Genomic DNA, 27,096 nt, shown 5'->3' on the forward strand with positions numbered 1-27,096 from the left:
CACATCGTTTGAAAGATCACAAAAACCTTCAAACACACATGTGATATGTCTTCAACGTCACCAGACATCGCTTGATTCCCCCATTGAATTTGTAGGATTAACTTGAGGAAGAAACGTCTCATATTTCTTAACTGGTTGCTACGTCTGACATCAGAGTGTATGAGATTCTAGCATACTGGTATTGTCCAGGGGAGGGAACCCTCACTCTAACCGTCAGCGCTCCTCCAAGGGGGACAGAGATGATTAAAACACACCATGGCTGTGACTGACAGACTCCCCACCGCTTCTAGAAGATGACATGTCTCCAAGTCACACAGCAAAGCAACTCCTCTAATTTTAACTCTGACTACAACACCGACCCCCTCTGTCAAAACCCACAGAAAACAGCCATGCTGAGATTCTTAACTACAATTAAAGTGATAACAACTAAACAGAGAAATAAGTTTAAAAAAACAAAAAAAACAATAGGGAGGGTGGAGACAAAAGGGGTGAGAAGGCACCATTTCCCTCAGGTGCACACAAACAGCAGGAACCTGTGAGCTTGTGACAACACCTTCAAAGATTTCTGTTACTTTCACAGAAATATCTGATGCTGATGCTCAAATGTGATGCTTCCGCAGCAGTCTTGTCCCAGCGCACATTCGACTTGGCAAGCTCTTGGTTACCAAAAAGAAAAAAACACCCTCCTAACGGAGTGTGTTTGACATTTGTCATGACAGGAATACAGTGAGAGGGGAAAAAAGAAAAAAGGAGTAAGAGGTGGGAGGGGAAGAGGAAAATGGAGGAGTGGCAGAGGGAGATCGATGTGTGAAATTGTACGTGTGAAGAAAATCATTCGGCATTCTTTGGGTTTGTTGCAGTTTTCATTTTTTGATGATAAGGAGGACAGAGGGGGGTTTCCTGTTATTGTCACGTTGTGTAGAGCTCAGGGTTGCGTACTAAATGATTCACAGAAAACGGAATCTTTTACATTGGCGTCAGCAATTCAGCCAGGCGCCCTTGTGGGGGAATTCTTTTTGTGTGTTTTTATTGAAGTCTGCACTGAGCGCGCCCAAAAGCTCTGACAGGGGGCCCCCGAGGGCGCTTGTCTTCACCTCCAAATCATAAGATGGAGAGACGAAGCTCCCTCTGTGCTCTCAATTATACCCCTCAACACCCCATCTTGCACACAGACTTGCAAACCTGCCCTCCCCACCCAAAAAATAAAACAGAGTCAGAGAAGAAAAGCCTTCAGTAATACAATCCCTGTGGAGGGCTCCACGACCGCTTTGCGCTGCTAGAACAGCTGACAGGCTCGATGCGGCGGGTCCATTCCCTGCGGTCTGTCAGAGTTGGTGCTACAGCATGACGGTTAGTACTTCTCCAGGGATGTGACTCCTTTGCCTGCCCCTACGTGCCCCTCACATGACAGGCCCCGGCTCTGACCCATGGAAGCACTGTGGTTTTGCCCCAATTACTGGGGGTAGGTGTAACTCTGGGTTACGTGCCCCTTCATGTCTCTTCACCTCTCCCATTCTCCCTGATGAATGGGAGACCCATTTGAGGATCCTGGCACATTCAGGAGGTTGGTGGGGGGGAAGGGGGGGCACCGGCAAATGGGGCAGAAGGAGGTGTGGCTGTTGCAAGAAGGTTGGTGTAATTTGATCAGAGGGCACAGCTGCATAAATAGGGGTATCAAGGAATTTTTCTGTCTGCTTGATGGAATTGACTTTGCATGAATGGCCCCTCTTTTACCCCCAAAATGGGCCATTTTCCACATGTCTCAATGAATATGACAACAACTACAGCAATATGAGCGTAATACTGGAACTGCAACACCAACTAGGGGTAGTTTGAGCCTTTTCTCGAGCTGTGAAATTCTCCCTCTCTGGCTGTCTTTGCTAAAGACCTAATCCAAGTCCTGCTGCCTGACCTGTCAAAAGCAGCCCCATCCTCTCTAAAATGCCCAAACAAAATAAACCAACAACCGCTGGCAGGGTCAGAGGGCAGCTGCTCTGGGTGACTGGACTCTGGCGGGCCCTCTGATTGGTGGAAAGGGCAGTGAGTAAAAGGGAATCTTTTCAAAGTGAAATCTCCAGCTGATGGCTTAGAGCTCCACACCCCACAGTTTGTTTCGCTTGCTGCTGTCAGGAGTTTTGCCTGAGCCATTTGGACGGATTAGAAAAAATGCGGGAAGAAAAAACTCAACTGGGCAGATTGTGTGTACTGTAGGGTCTGAGTGATGGCTCCAGGACCCCTCGGAGAGTGATAAACCTTTGACCTTGACAGCCCCCTGTGGTGACCCCTGACCTCTGGCTTTGTGCCACAGACTCAGTGAGACAGGTGCAGGCAGGAGAGTGACCACACCCCCACTGTCCAGGCAAAAATCTCCCTCATCTGACCTACCTATCCTGATGGTCTAAACTATGTAGGAAAATAAAATCCATCACTAACCAGAAGAACAACAGCTGATATTGCAGAGTAAATTACTATTTGCAAGGGAAGCATGCAAACATTAGATTGTGACATAGCAGAATACAGTCACACTGCATTTACTAAACCAATACTGTAAAATCTCTATCAATAGATTGCTATCTGAAACAGCTAAAAGGGAAACGGGAGAGACAGGAAGAAACATAGGTAGGGGTACAAAAGCTCTACACGGAAGCGGGGAGGGTTTACAAATGGATTTACTTCCATTTTTAAAAAAGCACTTTGTAAAAAAATACAATTGTGAATATTATCAAAGTGGAGGTGTGTGGTGAGTGGAGGCACAATGACACGTTCCACGGCCTCGTTTTCGGCTGCGCAGCGGGCACTAGCTCCAAGGTCGCGCCAGTCCGCGCCAGCCTTTCCGCAGATCCATTTCCACTCCCTAGGCACTTCCCTCATGTTGTTGGCCCAGTGATTCAGTGCCTTGCATTAAGAGCAATTCACCTGCCTCTGGCATCCCAGCGGCACAGGTCCCCTGGGGAAACCAGGTGGAGCATAAAAAAGTTCCACATATGGTAAAGTCAAGCTGCTCGGAGGCTGCCGAGTGTCTGCTGTGGGGATAGAGGCTCCTAAAAGGCCCAGCTGGTACTTGGAAAAGGGCTTCTGCATTACTACACCTCAGTGTCTGTTTGGGCTCCCCTTTGGAAAGTGTTGGCCGGTGTACATGACCAGCCATTTTAGATTTCTCCCTCTACCCTGCCTCATCCCTCGCTCCCTCCCGCCTTCCAACTGGTTCTGTATCCAATTGAACATTTGGTCCTCCACTGCTGGTTAATCAAATTCCTCCATCTGGCCCCCCTATCCCTGTGGAACACAAAAGGTGCAGCCTGAGCCCGGGTCCAAGTGCATATTGGGAGGGAGGAGGGGGATGGAGACAGGGACTGCCTACCTAACTTACACAGCCCAGTCAACTAGAGCAGGTAGAGAGCACGAGGCCAGGCCTGATCGTTTTGGGCAAACAGGAACAGCTTGGGACTAAGTATCAGAGCCCTGCTGTTCATATAGAGCTCAGGGACGGCAGTGGGTTCATATGACAGTAGGAGGGTTTTATGAGCTAATACCTCCACATACACTGTAGAATACAGAGTAGAGTGGAGCCTAAGTATTACTGGATACAACAGAAGGGAGGCACTGCCCTGACTCTGATGTTATTTAGTCTCCGTGGCAGTAGAGGGCACTGCTATTGGAAAACACTGCCCAGGAACAAAGACAAAAGGGAGAAAAGGGGAATAAAGACATTAATGGTAAAACTGCAAACTTGATTGTTGTCTTCCTACAATGCTTCCTTGAGTTTAAAGTAGCGGTGTGTCAGTAACTAAGCAGTGTCTAAGTCTGTACTACAGATCAAAAAGAGCTATCTTAAGATATCACACAAAGTGATCTTTTAATCCCCCAGAGAGACTGTGCAGCCTTCACAACATATCTCCTTAACTACATATTTATTAGATGAGACCTTTCAAAAAGCAGTCCTCCCGCACAGTTAGACAGGTCTTTTAAGGGCAGTCACTTTCACAAAATGCTTCCCTTACAACTGTGACATATCCAGCTGATCACTTCTGCTCTGATTCAGCAGGAGAACCTGAGGCGAGGTGAAAACGTGGACATGAAATGAGTCACAGATACGGAAACACATGGCATCTCAAGTGCTAGCTCTACCCGTCCATAACATCTATTGTATGATTTCTATTCATGTCCAACCATCCTTTCCCCTGCCAGGTGGCAAAACATGTGTCAATAATTAAACTGCTTTTACATAACAGGATACAGGAACACAATGCAATTTGCTCCCCATATTTCATTGGGCCTTTATGAAAGCACATGAGAGAGTGTAATTAATCAAACCACTGGAATATGTGAATGGCAATTTCCAGTTAATGGCACTTACAGGGATTGGGTCCCTTAAGCACCACGTTCTGTCTACCAAACGAGCGGGATTCATTTTCATCTTCATAGTTCAGACAATAAAACCTGGTGTGGATGTTAAAAAACACCCAACTGACATTAGGAAATCTGCAAAACAACATCAGATTGGGTCCATGTGGCCTGGTCTAAATGCAATATGCCTAGCTCAAGTTAAGGATGAATTGATACAGTCATATGTGTATGATTGGTATGCTTGGACTTCCGAAATTAAGATTCTTTTAAATGATCTTGCTTTGACCTCAAACCTGAGTGTATGTTCTGTATTCACTTAACCACAGGAGGCTAACCGCCTCCCAGCCAGGGACAGGAAGAGGATCATTCACTGCTTTTAGTGGCTTTCTGTGAGAAGATGGTCCTGGTCTAAATGGCACCCATGTCCCTAAAAGTGTTTCTCTCTCCCCCACATCTCTTTCTCTCTGCCTCTCCAAAGACTCCTCTAAGTGCAGCATCTTGTTTCAGTAATTCAGCCAGGGCAGAGACAGTGGATAGAGGAAAGTAATCGATTTCTCTCTCATTTGGTTCCTCCTAGACTTGCTGTAAGGCCTCTTGGGGAGTTCTGGACTATTGGACAGGACAGTGTTATGGGAAAGAGTGTCATTGCGTTTAAGGTCATCGTTACACCAAGGTTTCATTTTGAGTGTATTTTTATTGGTGTGCGGAACAAAGTAGACAAACAAACAATGCTGCTGTCATTTCCAGGATGGCAGACATCAAGATATGCCCTCCCTTTTAATAACGGCATTGCCATTCTAAATGATAGAGCGAGATATCATGCACTACAGCAATACGATCCACTGCAAAGATACCCTCTGAAAACTGCTGCTGTGTACCAAGCTTTTAGGTCCATAGGTAAACCTTATGTCTATAAAAAGGCACCATTACTAAATAATTTAGAGGAAATGTCTTTACTGTATGAATACTATTTCTGCTTCATGCTTCAAATCATCAAGAAGGAATAAAGAAAAAATGAGAGTGGAAAGAGAAACAACAAAATGACATGCAAGATTGGGGTTGGAATAATATTATGCTTTTGAGTTTCACTGCAATATTAGACATCCACAATTCTAAATGAATTCCACCTATTTTCCTCCCATATTGAATACTGGCATTACGGTTCAGCACATCATGCAATAATATTTAGTTTGTTTGTATCACTGTAACATGGCTGCTTATAAAATAACTTATTTTTTAAGGAACAGATGTGTATGTTGAACAGTATGTTTTTCCAAGTATATAATGTTGAAGTTGATATAGCAAATTCGAAAAAGTATATCTTGTATTTTAGAATGAAACCATTATATATATATATATATATATATATATATATATATATATATATATATATATATATATATATATATATGGTATATATATAATATATATATATATATATATATATATATATATATATATATATATATATATATATATATATATATATATATATATTATTTAAATAATTAGCATTAGCTAAAAAACAGCAGGAAAATGACAGCCCGTCTGTCCCTATAGATAAGACTAAGCATTATTGGGCAGTGCCAGTGAGGCCTCTCTTGGCTTTTCAGCCTCCCTACCTGGCTTCATCAACTGGTTTGGGGTTGGTTTAGCCCTTGTGTACAGTTCGCATCTCCTCTATATTTGGAACCCTTATGGTTTCTAATCATTCATTCTGTGTTTCAACTCCACGCCAGCCTGCTAAATTCTTAATAACAGTCAGTACCTCTCAGGTTGAGCTTCCATTCATTTACATCTGATTGAGATATTCTAGCACAAAGCAATTAATTATACAATACAACTACCTGCAGATCTTGGCATGTATTATTTTCAAAATAGAGACCAATCTCGCGTGTCATTAAGAGTTGGGCAGCTGCAATACAAACAAGACAAATCTATCTATTGTTTATTGCCTCCTCGGGCTTTTTACCCAGAGGGCAGAATAAGAGAGGGAGGGGCAGAGGTCAGCGTAATTACCATTCACTCCTTCCTTGGAGCCAGACAGTGCTAAGACATGCATTGGCAAATTCCATGGCAGCATCGTATATCACATTACCATAAAGCCCCAAAGAGCTAACCTTTGTTCAATTCCATTTGATTCTAAGAGAGGAAACAGTCTCACTGACAGCCTCATCCACCCTCAGTGTTTCATGAGTTTAGTTGTTTGTCTTTCAGTCTTGTGACTGCTCTTGCTAAAGATGTGCTATTCCAAAAATAAAGCGCCAGGGGACATGGGGGATCATTGAATCATCCTGGGTAGAATATCACATCATCTGGAGAGCTTCAAGGTTCAATCTCAAACTCTGCCTGAGTAAAAAGACAGTTGGTGTTGAAAATAATACACTGAGTTTAGCTCCAAGTCACCCTATAAACATGGTCTATTCAATAATTGTATATTTCTATGGTTGCTCACATTCTGATTAACAGTTACATTGATTTCTATTTTCTTCACAATAGTGTGCCCTAAAATTCACCTGAAAAGCAATCTCCATTTTGGCCTCTGTTGACGAACAACAAAGCGCTTGCATTTTCAGCATCAGTACACTCTAACATGCCTGTTGACTGAAAATGAGAGCACCAATGCTGACAGAATGTGAAATATTGTTACTGAGCAGAGGAGGCTTAGTGGCAATGTCTTCAGTCATGCTTAAAACCAATGGCTTTGGCTCTGTGGCAATCTTTAGGTGCCGCAGAAGGACAAATGTCGCTACATAGGATGAAAGAAAGAAAAAGATGAGAAGGGGCAAATTGTACGTAAGCAGAGAGAAACGCATAGATGTGAGACATGTAGACAACATAAACCAAAGGAATAAAAACACAGGAGTGGGCAAAGAGAGCGAAAGAGAGGCAAAGTGGAACGATCGAAAAATAAATAAAGTAAGTAAGAAAGAAAGAAAGAAAATAAGAAAGAAAGAAAGAGAGAAAGAAAGAAAGAAAAAGAGATCTGTGAATTTCCCCTTCCTCCCCTGAGACCCCCCTTGATGCCAAGCATTCATCATCCAGCCTCTAATATCAGTTATTCTGTGGCTCCTCTGCTTACAGCAGAATTAATTTCTGCTTTAATTACTCTCATCGGCGGAATGCTGATGAAGGAGAGGGACGAGGCATTCTGGGACTCGGGCCTCATTCCACCGCTTTAATTTGAATGAATTCCACCCGGAGACGCTGGCAAACAACTGGCAGCCGAGCCCCGGGAGCCACTCTGGGACTGCGCAGAAGAGCTGCAGCCATGGCCCCCACCAACCTAGCTACCTTGTGTGTGTGTGTGTGTGCTTGTGTGTGTTTAACTTGCCTGTGTGTATTACGTGGAGCGCGTTGATTGTGCGCAAGACTGAGCGTCGAAATGAAAAGGTAGGGTTAGAACACACAAGACGAATATAGGAGAAAAAAACAGATTGATGGGTTCAGTGATGAGTGTGTATACAGTATGTGAGCATGTTCATAGTTTCTGTATGTAGGCGTGTGTGTGTGCGCGTGTTTGCGTTCATATAAATGTATTCAGGAATATGGGGTGAGAAAGTAGAACTGCAAACGAGAGACAGTGAGATCAGATCCATATGGACACAAAACATATGAAATATGAACAACATCACTGACTGTGTAACATAAGTGTTGGTTGGAGAGCAAAAAACATTAATAGTTAATTTGATTATTCCAGATATGGCACATCATACTCTACAACAAACCCCCAGTCCGTGTATCATACAAGAACTAGCAGTATAAAAAGGAAAACTATGAAATGACTGTATGAATAGGAACAGGCTGTGTGTGTACAATGCACACAGTCTACAGTATGTTTACATAATGAAAATAACTGCAGAAACAGTATAATATCACAGCAACCTCGTCAGAGGAGCAGAGAGAGGGGCCATAATTGACTTTTCTCCAAGCCAGCTTGGTAGTTATAGAATGTAGCATATTGGATAAGGATTGTGATTGATTATGTGGGTCTGCCATACCGATTCGTTTGATTAAATGTAACCATGGGTTTCTTTTCCAAGTCCTAATGAAGCAGCAATTTGAAACTGAGAGACTGGAGGAGGCAGAGCCAGGCTGCCTTGAGCCCCACGACATCTATCTGTGTGTGTGTGTGTGTGTGTTTGTGTGTGTGTGCGTGTGTATGAGGCTTCATCACACATCATCATGTCACTGTACCTCTTTTAGAATACAATAAAGGTGAAGAATTTTGTAGTCTTTTTGATTCAATTAATTAAGACAACTAAATAATAAAAAAAACTCTGATTTTATGCAAAAAATGGAAATTCAATGACAAATTATGTGGCCTGTATCTCTGCAGGGAAAACACACATTTCCCTCACAGCAGAGTAACATAACTATAATTAATATGTATGTTGACATTATATATGAGAAAGATACAATCTGAGGTGAAATCACTTGAATTCACGCAGTAGCGCATTTTTTTTTATCGTCATCCCACATAACACAATTCATCTACTCCAATTTTATGTTCTGAGCCATCCATTCAGCAGAGGGCAGGGAGGTAGGTGGGTGTGCCCTCCACTGACCCTGAAACCTCTGGACAGGTGGGCGGTGGCCTACGTGCACTGTCCGTTTTGGCAGCAGCTCTCTTCCACTCCCCGACAGGGAGCTCAGGCCATGATGAGCAGCTGGGTCGCAAACACTAAGCACATTAATATCTTCTTAATGATAATAATCATTATGGCATAAGCACCTTCCCCAAAGTGGGAAGGCTCACGCAATGTGCCAGAGTAGCATCGTCGTTAAGGTAAAAAAACGGAGATGAAATGACTCTTTTAATGGGCAGCAACTTACAGCCACCAGTATAATGCAGACACTAATGTAATAATGTGATAATGAGATACACCGAAGACATTAGGGAAGCCAAAAACTCAATGAAACCAGAGTGAATGAATAAATAAAATTTGTACTTGAAACTTGGGTTGACACAATTACCACTGCAGATATTCATTATACATACTGCATGCTAATATAGACTTGACTGTATTACAGATATATGTTTTAATTAGTACAAACTATCTCTCATATTTTAAGACCTTTCTGGAGTTACTGGAGTACGTCACCACCTTGTGTGCTGGTGCCTTTGAATCCATGAAGTGCTACAGCATTTCCCATATACTCGCCTCATTTATTATAACTGTCAGTATTCACCTATCATAGGCCATTATGTGTCTCATCCGCGTTCATTATTGAAGCTAATGATCTGTTGTCCTCTCTGCTCCCCATTGAAAGAAGACTACATTAAAAGTCTCTTACTAACTTAATTAGTAATTATAAATGTTAAAGATTAATCAGAGAGTGAGTGGCTTAAGGTTTGCGTCTCTAGGCAGCGGTGGGACAAATGGAGAGACAAAGAGGCCATGTCACTTCAGTGTTCACAGTCCACTGTCATGCTGGAAATGGAACGAGACATATGAAAAAATGGAAGTGTGACAATTTTATCTCTAATGAATGTCAGGTGTGTTTTAGCACTGTGTTTGCACATTAAGAGACACAAAAATACAACAAAATATTATTTCAAATTTAAAAATGTGTCGTGTATACAGTGAGAGCCTATGTGCTTTAAGCAGTCTTAAAGATACAATTCTTCCAGCCAAATATATATTGTTGTTTCTTTTCTATAATCTACAAGCACTACTATAGTTGATATAATGCTGTTACAGGAAGCAGCATTTAATATGGTAACCTATGATGCATGCAGTACTCACATTATCTCTTTCTAACAAGATGGAAATAGATCCCCTTAATTAAATCCTGGGTGTACACTAATTCCTTACTAAATCTGCACCTCTCAGACAATTCCACATTAGCAGCACCATGCACTCCAGTAAACATATAAGCACTGATATCAACATTAAACCTTAATAACTAATAATGCTTTCATCCAGGGAGTTCCTGTGTGATTTCCATTAACGTGGGGGGGAATTGCCCAGGACCATCTCCCTGTTTTCCGGAGCATGTTGACGTTCAAGCCGGGGGGTCGGTACTCTTGGTGCAGGAGGGAAAACAAGGAGGAACTTCAGCTGTGCTGAGTTGTGGGACGGAAGAGATGCAAATTGCATTTCTGCCTGAACTTCAACCATATGTGTAAGAAATACTGTTTAAATACAAAAAGATCAGTCAGAGGAGAGGCACAAGGCTCTAAGTGAACCAATGAAAGAGTAAATAACAATGGACTATAGCAAAGATGAGCAAAGATTTTACAGTAACAATGATGGGTATCCATTTCGTAGCTCTGCCCTCTCTTTTAGAGGAGAAATGCTGGTGATTTGACTGTTGAGCAGGGAGTCCTATCACACAAGACACACAGAGTGGGGTGATGGTGGGGGGCTGGCCAGTGGCCCGCAGCACCTGAAACCTATTAGAGAGCTTTGGAACATTCCACAGGGTTCTTCCACTTTGGCCAGAGGGCATCGTAAAGGTCCTCCTCACATAGTGCGACTCAGACGCCGACAAACAACTAGCAAGGTGAAACACTAAAACTAGAGTCTGGTATGGAAAAGCGTGACATCTGAGTATATATATATAGAGTAATGGTGGGATTTTTATTTTGTTGCTTCCACCAGATCCCTAACTTGCCTGTGGTCCCAGCTGAAATGAGAAATGTGGTCTAAAGGTAATGATAATATTTTCTGCACTTTGATTCACAAGGTGTTTGTCTCCATAAGAGAACACGGATTAAAACATTTACCGTCGGCAAGCCAAGCAAAACTATTATCAACTTTTTATCAAATGGTTTGCCATCTGGACTTAAAACAGTAGGGGCCCAATAGTGCGCTGACACTAAAAACAAACATGCATAAACACACACAACCTGCTGCCAAATTTCTTGGAGATAGCCTTATCTTCTCCGCTATGTGTGTGTGTATATATGTGTTTTAGTAGTACCAAGGCCCATCTCTTTGGCTGGATCTGTGTCCATGCCTCAGTGTTATGCTCACTGGGTTTCGCTCTATGGGTGTCTGTGGCCTCTCCTCTGGCCGCCCGTGTCCATTTGCTCTGCGGGTATGGCAGGCCTGAGCTGACAGATGGCCGCCCCTCTCCATTCCGCTCCAGAGTAACACAGTAACTGGTTTTTCCTCCGCCGTTGACCTTGCCACAGCCAGCCAGCAATCCAGGCTGGCACTCGGCCTGTTGAACAGGAGGGTAATGAAGTCCAGCGCTGCTCACATGATTATTAAGGCTTTGACGCTGGGGGGCCTTTCAGAACCCTATCCCCCTCCCCTCTCCTCCCCTGTCTGCCATTCACACAGCCAAGTTCAATGAGGATAGTAATTCGTTACATGGTACTTTGTAAAACCACCAATGGGCATCATAAAGAAAGCTAAAACTTTTTGGTGTACTCTTTTGGAGTCTGTTTGTATTCGAAAACAAATCTCTCTACACCTAAGAAGCGTACTTATCAACATTGAGACTCTTTCCTATTCAGTAGCATATGATGGCTACTGGCGTCCCAGCATGCATGTCATTCCAAAAACAAACTAAGTAAGAGCCACCACACAAAGTTAGATCAAATCTGTCACACTGCTATTGGTGCTGACAACTTCTAAAAGCAATGCAGTTCAGCAGTAGCGCACCACTTCACTCTCCCTGTAATTCTCCCTTACCACAAGCATCTCTAGGCACGCTTGGAACCCTGGTCCCATCAGGGCCAAGCTGGGAATTGAGAGGTGTAGGTTGCAGCTCTGACCTTTACTAAGGCAGGACTGTCTGTTTGCACTTCTCCCATAAGCCCCCCCTCCAGTCAGACTGCTAAGCAACCCCATCAGACCAGGGGTGCGCATGCACCTACGGCCTTGGTGACTTCTCAGAGACCATGGGGAAGTGGAGCAATGCAGAGGTTAATTCTGATCATCCAGTATTTATGGGCTTCACTTTAGAACAAGGGTTGGCATTAACACTCTAAAGGAGACATCCCTCCTGTATATCAATAAAACATAGTCAGAAGCACAGGAAGAGCCTACCTTTATTCAGGTCGCCTAAGTCCCTGACTAGACTTGGATAGGAGGTTTCAAAAAGTACACCAGTGATTCCTTCATTAGATGATATCTTTAAATTCAAAGACAAAATGTAGGATTTATACAAATCTGTAACATTGTATCTAGCTTGTGACATGTATTGAGGTAATCCTTCTAAAGCATAGAATGATTAGCTCAACAAATGAGCACAGCTCAACCAATCACTGAGAGGAATTTGGCCCGACATCACCATGGTGACATCAACCTACCAATTGCAATGCAGTAAGGGGCAGCAAGTGTTCGCTCAGAGTTTGTACAAACAGGCTGTATGAACTGAGAGCATCAGATATTTTCTCACATGTTGGCCTAGTCTGTGGAGTGTGGGGAAATGTCAGGAAAATCAATATATAAGGACCACATCAGCCTGAGCTTGTCTGGCCTAGCAACAGAGCATCCCCATGGTGATGTCAATTACCCCTGCTTTACAACAAAAACACCGGGAAGAGCAAAACAGTCTCTGCAATGCTGTAAAACTTTTAATGCAGTCTCCTGGTTACATTGAGAACTTTGTACAACACTTCTTTTTTTTGTTTTCCATCCAGAGAGGTGTAGGTAACACAGTGAATGTGAGAATCTTATTGATAGCTCTTTTTTTTTGCAGCTCACTGTTTTCTATTCTCCTCATGGAGGCCACATTAGTCAGGGAGAGGTATAATGTAACGAGCAGTAAGGTGCGCATAATTGCATATTAGCAGCAACACACTTGACTGCACGGGAGGTGACTGCGCTAACGAAAAGAGAGGCATTATTAATCACCAATTAATAAAAGCAGGCAGATATCACGCTCAGTATATGGCACACATGGATTCCTTTGTTTCCACTGGCTGGTCCAAGCCTGTTCTCTTATTTATTTCATAAGATTGATCCTGTTCCTGTGCCGTGTTGTCTATTGAGTTCTGACTCTTATCCAGCCCCCTAGGAGTCAAACAAGGAGTGTTTGGCCATGTTTGTTAGCAGATTACATGTGTGTGTGCTCTATGAATGAGTCCCAGAAACTAAGGGAACATAACACATACCCAATCAAAGAGGATTATAGGAAAAGAAACAAAGAAGGAAAATACCAAATTCTGTTTATGCACCAGGAGAAAAAAATCACTTAATAGAGTAGTAAATGTGTTGCCACCAGGGCAGAGACAGTGATGGAGACCATGTAATCAACAAACACTGGCCAAGTTGCTCTAGGGGCCCAAAACAAGAGGATATGTGTCAAGGATAATTTGCGGCCTTTAGCAAGAAACAAAACAAGTCTTCCAGCTTCAAATACTGTTACAGTGTGCCTCCTGTCTGTCCCCCCACTGACAGCCAACACAGTATGTTTTGCCAGGTTGGAGCACGATTAATATGAAAATGTGAGAGCTACTGAGGCAGAGGAAAATGGAGCGATAGTGGACTGAGAGAGGGGGGAAAGGAGAACGAGAGAACAGAGAGGAGGAGAAACTAGAGGAGAGCTAAAGGCCTCTCACTCTCTCTCCTCTCCAGCTCTGTAACGGCCCACAGTGCCTGCTTCACACAGAGCGGCCAGCTGTACAGCAAATGTGCCTTTCCCTTTCCGCCCCCGAACCTTTCCACCCCTCCAGTGCCCCCCTCTGCCTGGGCCGACCAGGCCACCGGCTCCTCTCTGTGAGAGAAGGCTCCTCCCTGACTTGGCTTCAAGCTCACTGCTGTCACCAACCCAAAAAATCCGTAGAGGTGACCCCAAAAACACTTTTCTGGGATGTGGTTTGGTTTGTTTGTTTACAATTGTCCTTCTGAGCACTGCCACCTTGGCAATAGCTGCTTGGAATGGACAGGAGTGAGATAAGAATTGGATTGAAAGCAGATATAACAGGAAAGCTAAAACCCTTTTCACCTTTTACAACCCTTTAAGACAGAGCCCACGCTTCAAAACATGTCAGGGCTCTGAAAATTCACACAGGGACATTTGAAACAGTGCGATAAATGGGCCAAACGTGCCCCCCCTGAGGCTCCAAATGTCATAGTTTACAGTGGGGTCAAAGTGAAGCAATGGGGTGGCATGATGGCATGCTGATAAAACCAAACAGGCTTTTGTGTCAATGAAAGACCTTCAAAGGTCCTCTTAAAAAACACTTTGTGAAAGCATTGTGATTTAAAATATTGTATTTCCAATGCAATTACTACAGATCAAGATGGCAAATTGAACTGCATGACAGATTGTTGTTGTTTTCTAATCTCAAAGAAAAATATAAATAAAAGGTTTGATAGTGACTGCAGCAGCTGAAAGCTGTATAAATCTGTGTGTCTCTAGAGAAAAATCGGACACCCTCAATTCTGTAAGTGAGCCATGCCAAAAAAACTCTAAACTAAAGAGTGGCCAGCTGTCTTCTGGCCTGCTATTAAATTGCTCCTTGGATGGTGGCGATATCATTTTTTTCTCCATAGGAGTATCACACCAGGTCCCCAAACAGAGCGACCAGCTGTACAGCAAATGTGTACTGATCCATCTGGGCCCTAGCAGGCTGCGGCCTCCATCTTAAAACACGTGGGGCCGTTCACAGACTTGGCTTGGGCTGGTCTGCAACACACCCCTCTGCACCCATGGCCACCTCCTTCCCTTTCATTTACCTCTTTTATCATAGTAAATGTTGAGTAGCTGGGCAACGGAGCTGCGCTTTATGTCTGAAACAGGACCCTCATCGTTTGAGTGTAATATCCGTGCATCAAAATGTGCTGGCAGACGTACAGAAGAGGCAGCCACGAGCACCTCGGACCGATCGGAGGAGGTGAGGGTGGAGGCTGAGTGCACTTGGTTTAGGGAGACTATTGCATTACAAAGGCAGCTAAAATGGACTTGTCTGGGTGAGACAGGCTCAGGTTTTGTTGTTCCATACACTTAGCACTATGGTTATGTCACGGCACATCACTATATATAGAGTTATCAGTGTGAACTGACACCATGGAGCGGGGCATGGATGAAAACAACACCCCTATGAATCCAGCGTCTGCTCCATTACCTACGCTAATAACGCTGACAGCTGAGCGGAGATGACCCCAGCCCCCTGTTTCCCCTCTCCTGTGCAGATGGCCATTAAAAGGAGAAAGTGTCCCCTTTTCAGTAGAGAAGGTATTTAGAGCTTTTCCAAATGAGTATTTCTTTTTTCTTTCTGTTTTTGGCCCAAATTGGCTTTGCAGTGATTACAGGCTGGATTGAATTTAACCCCATACTACATTAAAAGAGACCAATTCTTCAGAAGCTATATATACTATACCTCTTCAGTCAAATATGTTTTCTTTAATTGATTCGGTTTCATATTTGTTTGTTTGTTTTAAAAATGCAGTCACTTTTTGACAACTTCATATTCCTACCAAAATTTCATTACAATGAGTTTTGTTTTCTTCACATTTTAGAAATCATCAAACGAATGCATCTAACAGAAACCCTTTTGAGAAGTCTGATGAAACCTGTGATCATGTTGAATACAAAGCAATGGCATATCAGAGAAGTAAGAGATCAGACAATAACCCAATCACCTATCCTCCTGTTATCTTAAGCTGTCTGAATTCCACTATTATGGGGAAACTGTGTGCTTGTGCGGCTGACAGACATAAAATAACCAGTAGGGGGGTTTGTTTTCCACCCTCCCAGTGTGCTCCGTGCCTGCCTTTGCAAGAGAAAGGACTAATGCTGGCATGGTACTGTATTAGGCACCCCCAGTAGAATAGTGGGTGAGCAGATCGCAAAGATGAATACAAAATACACACCTACACACTCTCAGCTCGTCTCTCTCCTTTGCAAATACACCGAAGCATCAAAATCACAAATCACATGCTTCTGATTGTTTATGCACAAACAGTGGGTCCCTGATAGAATTGCCTACCGGTCCTGATAGAATTGCCCACCGTGTTTAAATTCACCTGCGCCTAGAAGCGTGTCCCAAACAGAGAGGCGGTTTGGTTCCAGATCAATGAGTCTCTCTCCCACTGAAGACAACAGATAATGCAGTGTAATGAAAGAGCCGCCAAACGAGCTGAATAAATGAATGAATAAAGGAACGTGAGACTGGAATTCAGACGCCTACTTACTGCAGGCAAGACAACCTGTTTTCCAATTGTCTGTTCTCTACAAATTATTCTGCCTGCATACAAATGACAACCAAAAGTAAAAAGACATTTTGAAAATGTGGAGTTTAGTCTTACACCAGCACTCTTTCTTTAGAAATCTTGTGAAAGAAAATGAGAAATTTGGAATAAATTTATGATACATAAGGTAATAAAATCAAATATCCATTTTTTCAGTTTATTTGACGTCATTAATGCAGCGAGCATGAAAGTTTTGTATTCAGATCTCAGTCATCAGAACAGACTACTTAAGTGAGGAGGCACGACAAACAAACAAAATAATGTACAGTAGCAATGTGGAGATTTTTCAAAAACTATGGAATAATATTTGAAATTTTTGTTTGAATAAAATCTGTTTTGGTATTTTAATATTTCAATAATCTGTATATTTCCACTACTTCAAACTACCTCCATACAGAGTGGTTTGAAGTGGAGAGATTCTGCTCCACAAGCATGCACACGTACTATATTATACCATTCACATGCATGGAGAAATGAATACAATGGGTTTATAAATGCACAACACTGGGGATGCAGTTGATGGTCAAAATATTAAAATAATTCCACCTATTTGGTGATGTGATCCAGATACTTGTGAGCCTGAATGAGACAGGGTCAAATATTTCATTACATATATCACACCAGTCCTTTGTATGTGATTCACCTTTTTAAAAAGTATAAAAAGACTATGCCTGAAATTTAATTAAAAGTATCAAATCTAGTTGTGAAATTTGGTGAAATTCCTGTAATGATTTGTAAATTGTTTCGATGATGATCACATAAAATCATTCCCTCTAACATTTAAATCGCACACCTACAAGCCACATTGATTAAATGTATGCTACAATGTAGAAAAAAAAACATATTTACATAGATATTACACAACAAGCACTTTTATGACTTTGTTCCAGGAGTGCAACAGAGACCATAATGAATGAAACAAAAAGAGTTATCTCCTACCCAGCATGTGGTTGGCCACATGGACTTGGATGTCCCATTCACTGTAGAACACCATCTGACATTTGATGCACTGGTATGTCTTCTTCTGGAAAATAAGACCAAGAGGAAAGGGATTATTATAATAAACTTTAGATAACAAATTATATTACACACTAGAAATCACTTTGTTTTACCAAGTTAACATAGCAATACAAAAACAATTGTGAACCTCAGCATATTTCAATGAACTATTCAACCCCATTCAATAAAACACTAATTAACAATACCTCTTCAGTTTGTGAGGGACTGGCTCTGGGCATGGGGGACATCTGGGGGGTCTTGAGCTGCCCGCTGTTGCTGTCTCCAGCCTGTTCCCGATGCACTGTCTGGACATGGTTTTGCAACTCTGCTTCAGACTCAAACTTCACATTACAGCTGGAACATCGTGTCTTGGCAGCGGTTGATGAGGATGTGGAAGAGGATGAAGATGAGGAAGAGACAGCTTTGCCTTTCCCGTCTCCAGGGCTAAGACTCTCCCCTTGGATCCATGCGGCTGTAGTTGTTGCTGGAGTGGTAGCTCCACCATGATGCTGCTGTTGCCTTCCTCCGTTTACTGTTGGACTGGAGCTCTTGGAGCCAGCTACTGTCACGCAGGATGCACAGAGTCCGTAAGGCAGTCCGTTGATGTCCAGCTTTACCAGGTCTTGTTTAGACCGAAAATCTTTCAGGCATGAGGCGCACTTGAAAGGTTTTTGGATATGTTGTTGCTGCTGATTATGAGAAATTATATTGCTGCGGCCCATGGGTTGGTGGTTGCCGGACATAGTCCCTGTCTTTTGCATGTGGAACGTACCATGGATCTTGAGCTCCAATGTAGAGGTGACTGTCTGCATGCACACAACACAGCGGAAACCTGTCAGGGAGTTCCTCAGGTCAGGGTGCATCTGGCAATGCTCCAGGAAGTCCTCCTCACTATGCAGTGGCATCTTACAAATGCGACAGCTGCCTGTGTCCAGACTTTTGCTATGGGTGACCTTGTGCTCAGTCAGGGTGAGCAAGGAAGGGAAGCGCTCCCCACAGATGGGGCACATATAGTGTTTGACAGGTCCAAGGTGGGTCTGCATATGTTCCCTCAGCCCAGCATCAGAGAAGAAGGTGCGGGAGCAAACATTGCACTTGTGGTTGCCCTTGATCATTTCAGCTTTCCTTTTCATCATGGCACTCTCACCAGGGCGTATATTGTGGTCCCTCAACTGGTGGTTAGTGAGGAGTGAGTCCATGGTGTAAGATGCCCCACAGATGTCACAGCCATACATTGGGTCTGCAGTGTCCACTTCTTCCTCACTTCCATCATGGCTGTTCTGAGACTCCACCACAGGTCCAACTGCTGCCCCTGTACCATGACTGTTAGTTAGGAGACCATGTAGCTCAGCATCTTCTTTAGGTTGGCCTTCCCCACCACTTGCAGTAGAGCCATTGGCACCACAGTTCTGTGCCTTTCCCTCAAACACACAGTGTTTCTCCCTCAAATGCTTCTCCAAAAGGACAATGGCATGGAAGGCCTTACTGCAGAAGCGACAGTTATACTTCTTGCTATGGGTAGTGATGTGGCACTGCAGCTCCACCTCTGTGCCAAAGGACTCCCCACAAAAAATGCAGCGGTGGGCACGGCCCTGGTTTTCCAGATGGCTGTGTTTGACGTGTAGCTGTAGGTCAGTCTCATGCCTGAAGTCCCAGTTGCAGGAGGTGCAGCGATACACCTTTTTCTCATTGCTGTGCTTTACAGCCAGGTGGAGCTGGGTAGACACCTTTGAGTCAAACACCTCCTGACACAGAGTGCAACGAAAGAAAACAAAGGTATGCATGTCAAGTAGGTGCTTCTGCAGGTCATCCACTGAAGTGAACTGTTTGTCACAGCTCTCACAGATGTAATAAGTGGAGGTAATAGTAAAGTGAATTGTCACATGCTTCAACAGGGACTCTTGGTTGGGGAACTCTTTGTTGCACTGTGGGCAGGTGAGTTGAGGCTGCAGGCCATCCAGATGAGTTTTTAAGTGAGTCTGGAAAAGGTCTAGACTGGTATACTTGGCTCCACACTGGTTACATATGAACTCACTGGTAGTGCGTGAGGCTGAGCCACTTTGTTTCAGCATGGTGTGTTCCACAGATATTGGAGAAGAGGGGCTTAGAGTGCGCAGGGATTTCTTCCCATTGTTTATGTAGTTCAGTGCCAGTGGAATGTTCTTGTGATTCTCCTTGATGTGCTTGTTGAGCTTCAGAACACTGTTGAATATGGGAGAATTGGTGCAGTACGAACAGGAGTACACCTCTACTATAGACTCCTTGGGTGTTACAGCCAGAGGAGAGTCAAAGCGCAGGCTTCCCCCATCACAGTGAGTCTGACGAACATGCTCCTCCAAGGTAGCCTCTGTCAAGAACCCCATGAAGCATTGGGGGCAGAAGAAGGCATTGCTCTCCTTTGCCACAGGACTGGGAAAGCCGTGGGAGCAGCGAATGTGTTCCTGGAGTGCGTTGAGGTCACTCAATACCTCAGGGCAGAAGTTACACTGAAGGAGGGCATCAGGCAAGCTGCCCAACAGGGCAGCATGGTCTTCTGCATTGTGGACCTGCTTAAGATGTTCATTTAGATTTAATAAAGATGGCAGAACCTCCAAACAAAACTGGCAAGTATGAGCCTGCTCTGGCTTGTCCAGATGCATGGTTCGCAGGTGAATTTGAAGCACAGCCAAACTGGAGAATACTTGCTTGTTGCAGTAGATGCAACTGTAGGAGACCTTGGGCTGTTTGGAGGCACGTCCTCCCATGTCTGATGTGTTCTGAGCAGCCCTCTTTCTCCTCCCCCTTGTCTTGGGCACAGGTGGTGCTGTCTCCACCATTGTGGAGCTGTCGACAGAGATGTTGGAGTCAGGAGTGGTGCTAGAGACAGAGGTGTAGCCCACAGTCAGCAAAGAAGGGCTGTTGCTATGGTTACTAGATTCAGGGAGCTGGTGGATGTCCATGTGAGCATAGAGGTCCTCAACAGACAGAAAGTGCTCAGAGCAGATAGCACAGGTGTGGCCCTTCCTGTCTCGGCTGTGGGCCTGGTCAATGTGGGTCAGCAGGGTACCCTCGTCACTGAAGGGCTCATGGCAGTAAATACACTGCAGGGTGGCACCCAGGCCTCCATCCTCTGATGGAGAGCACTCAGGGTGGCACTCGGCGATGTGCCTCTGGAGCTCCTCTGGGACATCAAAGCCCTCTTCACAACGACTGCATTTGCGAGTTTCTTTCAGCTTCCATTCATCAGATCTAGAAAGGCTTGAGCTGCTGCCGTCTTTGCCCCTTTCGTGTACTTGCATGTGGCCGTGGAGAGAGCTGGAGGAAAGGAAGCCTCGGCGGCACACAGGGCACTTGTGAGGTTTGTTAGACGCGTGAGTTTTCATGTGGATTTTGAGGTGATCACTGCGGGAAAAGGCAGAGTCACACTCTCCACAGTGGTACTTCTTATCACCGGTGTGTAGCTTCACGTGTCGATCTCGACTGCGCTTGTGCTTAAACAAGCGACTGCAAAAGGTACAGCTGAAAGGTAGTTTATCACCGTGGCTCTGTTCGTGACGCTTGAGGAAGCTTAAGCGGCTAAAGGACTTGTCACAGAACTGGCATGGGTATGGCAGGCCAGGGCCCCCTTCATCCTCCCCAAAATCATAGTCCTCGCAGTGTCCTGGAGAAGTCTGATCCTTACTGGAGGGAGATGATGCTGGCCAAGAACATGATGGGTCATCCTCAAGATCACCACCGTCTGAAGAAAAAAACAGAAAGAGGGACAAAAAAAAAGAAAAGAGGGAATCAGTGGCAAGTCAATAGGAATAAGATGGGGAGAGAATGACAGAGTGAGCAAGAGAGGTGTTTTGTAAGACTTAGCAACTCATTTGTTTCACTCTTTCAAATAGAAAAGGTGGGCCACCGTGGTGTTATTTGTCGTAGTAATAATAAGGTTGTGGTGAATACATTTAGAATTCTTTGCAACATAGACCATTTTTTCTTCAGTGGAAATAATACCTCTCCTTAGGTGTTATCTAGAAAGTTATACTTAAATATGCAATTTAAAGTATAATTAGAGAAGAGAATAAGTGGAAATACTTTTACCACAATTAACCTTGTATGAGGCCATGTAATGGCTTAGCCCACTGTGACTCAAAACACAATCTCTTTGACATTTAAAGCTAACACAAGACAATGAGTGTACTTTAGGACGTAAGCCCGGCATGAGGTAAATTAGAACATTTCTATTATTCCTGAACAATTACTAGAACATATTTGAAAAATAAGAGCCCTTGAAATGACCTTATGACAAGAGAAAAAAAAACTGGGAAAAGCAGTTTTCAAGGGTGAAAGGGAAGATTAAATGTGCAATTTAGACCAAAGCTATGCATAGCTACTAGGAAGCACCCACTGCAAAACAGATGATTTTCATGAAACATGGGCTTTTCAGAACATCAGTCAATAGATATCAGATTATAGAATATGCATTATTATCATATTTGTCTGTGTGGTCTGCGCTAAGCCGTGAGGCAACTGATACAGGATGGATGAATGGGCCGTGTGCTGATGCAGAGGGGGGCACGAAGGGGACAGGGAAACGGATAGAGGAAGACAACCGAGTGGCTAACCATCTTACTCAAGGACAAGCAGGTGCAGAGAATGACCGGTGAACACCAGTCCACTGACAATGCAACACCCATTTGTTTTACAATCACTTTAATGTGTCCCTTTTCAAATCGCTTCTTTGCCGACATTCCATTCCCCTGGTTCACTGCACAGTGATATGAATGGAAAACACAGAACACCACTTTCCAGAAGTTCAAAAGGTTACAGACCACTTCTTCCCGCTGCCGAATTCTAAGTGCTGTGAACTTCCTTACCTAAATAAAACAAAGTAATCCCAACCCCTTCAGAAAAAAAAAATTGTGTCAAAAGGCCAAAACTTGGAATGGGAAAAACAAGAGGAAACTGCAAAGATTTATGAGAGGGACGAAGGAAAAACACAAGCTCTTTCCAGGATCCAACCTGTACTCTCCTTCAGCTGACAAATCTAAATCTCTCTATCTCTCTCTCCCCCATTCTGTTGTTGTTGCTGGGAGATCTGCCCTTTGTCAGGATATCATGCCCTCTCTGAGCACTTACCCCCATCAGGGCCTATCTTCAGGAAACAGATGGGGTCGGAGGCCATTCCCTTGCCCCTCCAAACTGCTGAAAGCGGCACATTGAGAGCCCACCTCCACATCGTGGCCCTACCGGAAACCTCCCACCTCTGGCAAGGCGCCCACTCTGCACACACATTTAACTCAAGAAGCAAACCTTGCCTGATTTACTCGCTTTATCTTTCATACATGTCTCAATGTTTTCTCTCTCTCTCTCTCTGGTTTGAGGGAGGATGGGTGACTCAGTGCTATGCCCTCCTCCACAGAGGGGGCGGATCTGCCCTCACTCACACTGCCTCCCAGGGTATAGGAGAAGAAGACAGTGCAAGAAGAATGACCCCAGCCAATGCCTTACAGTCAAACATATTGGCTTGGAGACAATAATATAAAACAAACAAATAAATGGGCATGTATACAAGGCTAAATTAAATTCTACTGTCTTAAATGAGGATGTATTTGCCTTAAGACATGACGAAGCTGTCAGGACAACATCATTCAATTTTTTTTGGTTTGTTCATTCGATGTATATTATTTATTTAGTGCCTCAGCTCCAATAACACACATACATAAAGCTGTATCTGTGGGGGACATGTGGGCGTCGCAAACATTGGGAAAATAGCTATGTTAATATTAGGTTTGTGAAATATTACAGAAGCTGCTGTATACTAAAATAATACCATTTTACAATTACAGTAATAATGTAATTATTTTGCCTCTGAATTGCACTTATTGTACTATTCAAGGTATCATCAATTTGACTAAAATATGTTGTATGTTTGTGTTGGACCAAAAACTCAGAATTTCTGTTTTCAGCAGTCGCTTAGTCCTTTGTGTTACTGTATTGGCCATCAAAATAACTGATTAGAAAAAGAAAAAAATGAAATCTGTTTTAGAGCATTCAGAGCTAAAACTAAATTTGAGGTACAATTGACCCTCATAGTCAGACTTGCTACAGTTTTCCTCTCACACGCACACACTCGGTAATATACACACAAGAGAGCATGAGTGCACACCCTGCACACTCACTCACAGTAACAAACATATAGATGTGCAGACATACATGTACACAGAGCATACACAGATACAAGCGCAATGGCCGAAACAAGTGTGTGAACAACTGTAGATGAAAGAGCAATCTTCCTCAGGAGACCTCAAGAGGAAACAGAAAGAGAGACTTGTTTTTTTCCTTCTTCACCCAGACAAGAAATGCCCAGGCCTCAGCAGCAGCCTGAGTAAATAAAAGAGCGGGCCTTACTTCCCTGTCTCTCGGGCCGGGGGCCTGTGCACGCCAGTACTCTCTGTGCTGCTGCCAAAAGGGATGCTGGGGCCTGAAAAACTACACCCTGCAGCTGAAGGGCTGTCTTTGTTGGTCTGCCAAGGCCTTCCTGAGCATCCTCCAGCCAACAGCCTGTCACGTCCTGGGAGGAAGACCTCCATCTTAAGGCCTGTCCCTCTCTGGGAGTTCTGTCCCTACCCCCTCCCTCTTTCTCGTTTAAATGTCTCCTATATGGAACAAAACAGCCTCATTTGGAGAGCTCCTATAGGGGATGGCATAAAATGTGCCATAGTCATATTTACTAGTAAGATATAAATTCAGCCTTAAGCTGCAGTGCATGAAAACTTTTTTAAGAAATAAAGAAAAGAAGCGTAGCTTAGTCAAGTTCAATAAATCCATATATGTAAGGTTAATAAAGACATGTGAAACAGCTTTATACAAATTAGTGTTTCTTTTTCTTCTTTTTCTGCAACCAGTAAAAATTCCCCCTTCACACGCAGGTCTCAGTTTCCTCTAAGCCAGTCTGAACTGCTCTTTGTGCACCACTTCCTCTATGTTCATTTATAGCACCCTTTCCCAGAGTAAATACTCCTGTTCAAACAAGATCCTTAATGCTGGGAACAGGTAAGTTTGCCATTACTGTACATAGCGGCCCAGCTTTTAAAACCCCTGTAGAATGTTTTGATTTATGCAATTAATGGAGCCTATTTGAGGTTTAGCAAGATATATGAATATATTGTTAAGAGAGTAAGTCATTAATTTTCCTGATGAAACTGTTTCCCTTTGGACTATTATACATATGGTGGAAAATGTTGTCTCTAAATTTTAAATGCTAAATAATACGCATAATTTGAAAAGAATTATTGCAATTTAATTTTTGTAGCCAGATACTACTTTGTCATAGTGTGAGCTGTGCGCACGACCAGAAAGAAGGCTACATATCATTTTCAGCACTTATTCTTCACACTTTTCTTGCAAAAATGCCTATTGTGTATACATTCCAGACTAAAAGAGGTATAATTAATTATCATGTTAAATGTATTGGGGCTAAAGCTAAAGGATGTTTGGTGTTACATTTTGTGGAAGTAAGAAAGTCCTTAAAACATGAATGGCTTTTTGCCAAAATACCATTAAAATCTAAAGCAAAAGTTTTGTTACCCTCATTCTCAGACCCAACTGTCTGGCCATTTTTAAATGTTGTGAAATCTTTTTACAACCACCAGCGCTACACACTGATGTCTTCAAACTAAAATAAAAGACTAAAAAATAATTACAAAAAATATTTTCATTGTAGTTGATTTAGTGTAAAACTATAGATTCTAAAGCTATTCTGTGAAGTTTCTATTTCAGTTGGACGGAAATAGCAATGATTGCCCTGGCTTTTTTTTTGTGCTGTGAAGCATGTTGTAGCCCATAAAGTGCAATAATTACATAAATAAATAAAGTCATATTTACATAACTACTTACCTACTTCCATTTTTTAATCAGATAATTTGACATTTATTAGCAGGTTTTTCCCAAAGCTCACTCCTAAACAGAGTGCTTACTAAACAGGCATTTGTGATTCTATTGTTTTTAACCCCTCCTGAAACCTTTCAGGGACCATGGTTTTGGAAATAACTCACTGCTGGTGCCCGGACTTTCGTGTCCGAGGTCCTGGAAGCAGTTCAAGATGGCTTATCACTGCCTAACAGCAACGGAGTACACCTCTTCTATTTAGGAAGCCAAACTCTTATCCAGGTCCAGGACCTTATCTTATCAGAAAAGTGTTTTTGCTATCACTCATCTGCCACTTCTATAGCAAGCTAGACTTTGTTCAAAAGCCATTCTACTGAAGCAAAGCATGGCCATGTTTACAGCAGCCAAACCTCATCTTATTGTGTGTTGTACTAGAGATCTGTACGTAGTGGTTGTCATAAGAGATGTGTTTGTGTGAGTGTATTTGTGGCACATTGGGGATTGGGGATTCAATGAATAAACAAAAAGCTGACAACTTGTCTGATGTAACACTCTGACCCTACTTCATATTCAGAGAGGGGATCTTTTTACAGTTACAGGGAAAAGTAGTGAGCCTCTCCCATGAGACAATGCATGTGTCATCTCAACACTTTTCCTGTTCTGATGCCCAAATAGCAATGTGTGTCTGAACAACACACTATCATGTACGGCCCTGTTTGTGACACAACCACTTAAGATCTAATAGAGGAGGTGGTGAGATAATTTTTTACATTAGCTAAGCCTCCAATCTCCCTGACTGAGACAGAGAGGGGTGGTCGATTTTTTTGGGACTAATTCCAGTCAGATGAACGCATCACTCAGTTGATTCAGGACCGAGAGCTTAGAGGACACAGAGCTGTTGGAGGAGGCCCAAGGCTGGGCTTTACTCACAGTAGTCCTGCTACATCCCTGTTTTAAGACATCAAATCCAGTCAAAATAAAACACTGATAATTCCCAGTAGCTGTCAACTAAAGTGCCAGGTGGCTAGACATGACTCTTTGCACCATGCCGCTGATTAACACACACAAATACACACAGGTAGAGGAGCTGCTATTTACCATGAGACAACCAACCTCAGATATAAGTATTGTATATGCATGTGTGTGTGTGTGTGTGTGTGTGTGTGTGTGTGTGTGTGTGTGTGTGTGTGCGTTGTGTGTATACTCAGCCTGTCTCTCTCTTATTCCCCTTTTTTTTCTTAGCAAACACAATATGTTTTTTACACATCACTGAGAAATGTCAAGTCCCTCCCCCCCTTGCTACAGATCAATCAAATCCACTATGCTACAGGATGAGAAGGAGGGGTTGTGTGAGACGGCTGAGAGGAGCAGCGAACAAGGCTGCTATCTTTTACCAAACAAGGTAGAAAAACAGTAGATGAAATAAGGATTCACTTCCCGGGGTTTCATCAGTGCCTTAGCAGCGAGTTGCTCTGGCCTAACATCATGTACACAAGACATTTCCACACACACTTGGAGGAGAAATGCACACACCCCCAAAACTGCAGTCAATGGGGATTTTTTTCACACAGGGCCTGACACAAAGAGCTGGAACATCAAGCGCTGTCCTGACTCTGTGGTCTGGGTGTCCATTATTCCGGCCCTCATGGCTCTGTCTCTCAACCATAGGGAAGCGGCAAACTGTCAACTACTTTGTCCACATTACCCACGTCCCCCAGCTCAGACAGGAGCACTTGGT

At 43.3% G+C, this 27,096-nt stretch overlaps 1 protein-coding gene across 5 annotated transcripts in view; it reads right to left on the reverse strand.

The window, feature by feature from the left end:
- Nucleotides 1–27,096, reverse strand: part of znf521 (zinc finger protein 521) — an 89,932-nt gene that overhangs the window by 28,867 nt on the left and 33,969 nt on the right. For 4 of the 5 annotated variants that reach the window (XM_028593502.1, XM_028593501.1, XM_028593499.1 and 1 more), the window contains exons 4-5: nt 17,711–21,222; nt 17,445–17,529 (exon numbers count right to left, since the gene is read on the reverse strand). In XM_028593502.1, the coding sequence (XP_028449303.1) occupies nt 17,445–17,529; nt 17,711–20,866 (3,241 nt within the window). In that variant the 5' untranslated portion in view covers nt 20,867–21,222. The remainder of the gene's footprint in view (nt 1–17,444; nt 17,530–17,710; nt 21,223–27,096) is intronic. The other variant, XM_028593500.1, reaches the window with a different exon arrangement.

This window comes from Perca flavescens, chromosome 12, assembly GCF_004354835.1.
Source record: "Perca flavescens isolate YP-PL-M2 chromosome 12, PFLA_1.0, whole genome shotgun sequence".
NCBI classification, from domain to species: domain Eukaryota; kingdom Metazoa; phylum Chordata; class Actinopteri; order Perciformes; family Percidae; genus Perca; species Perca flavescens.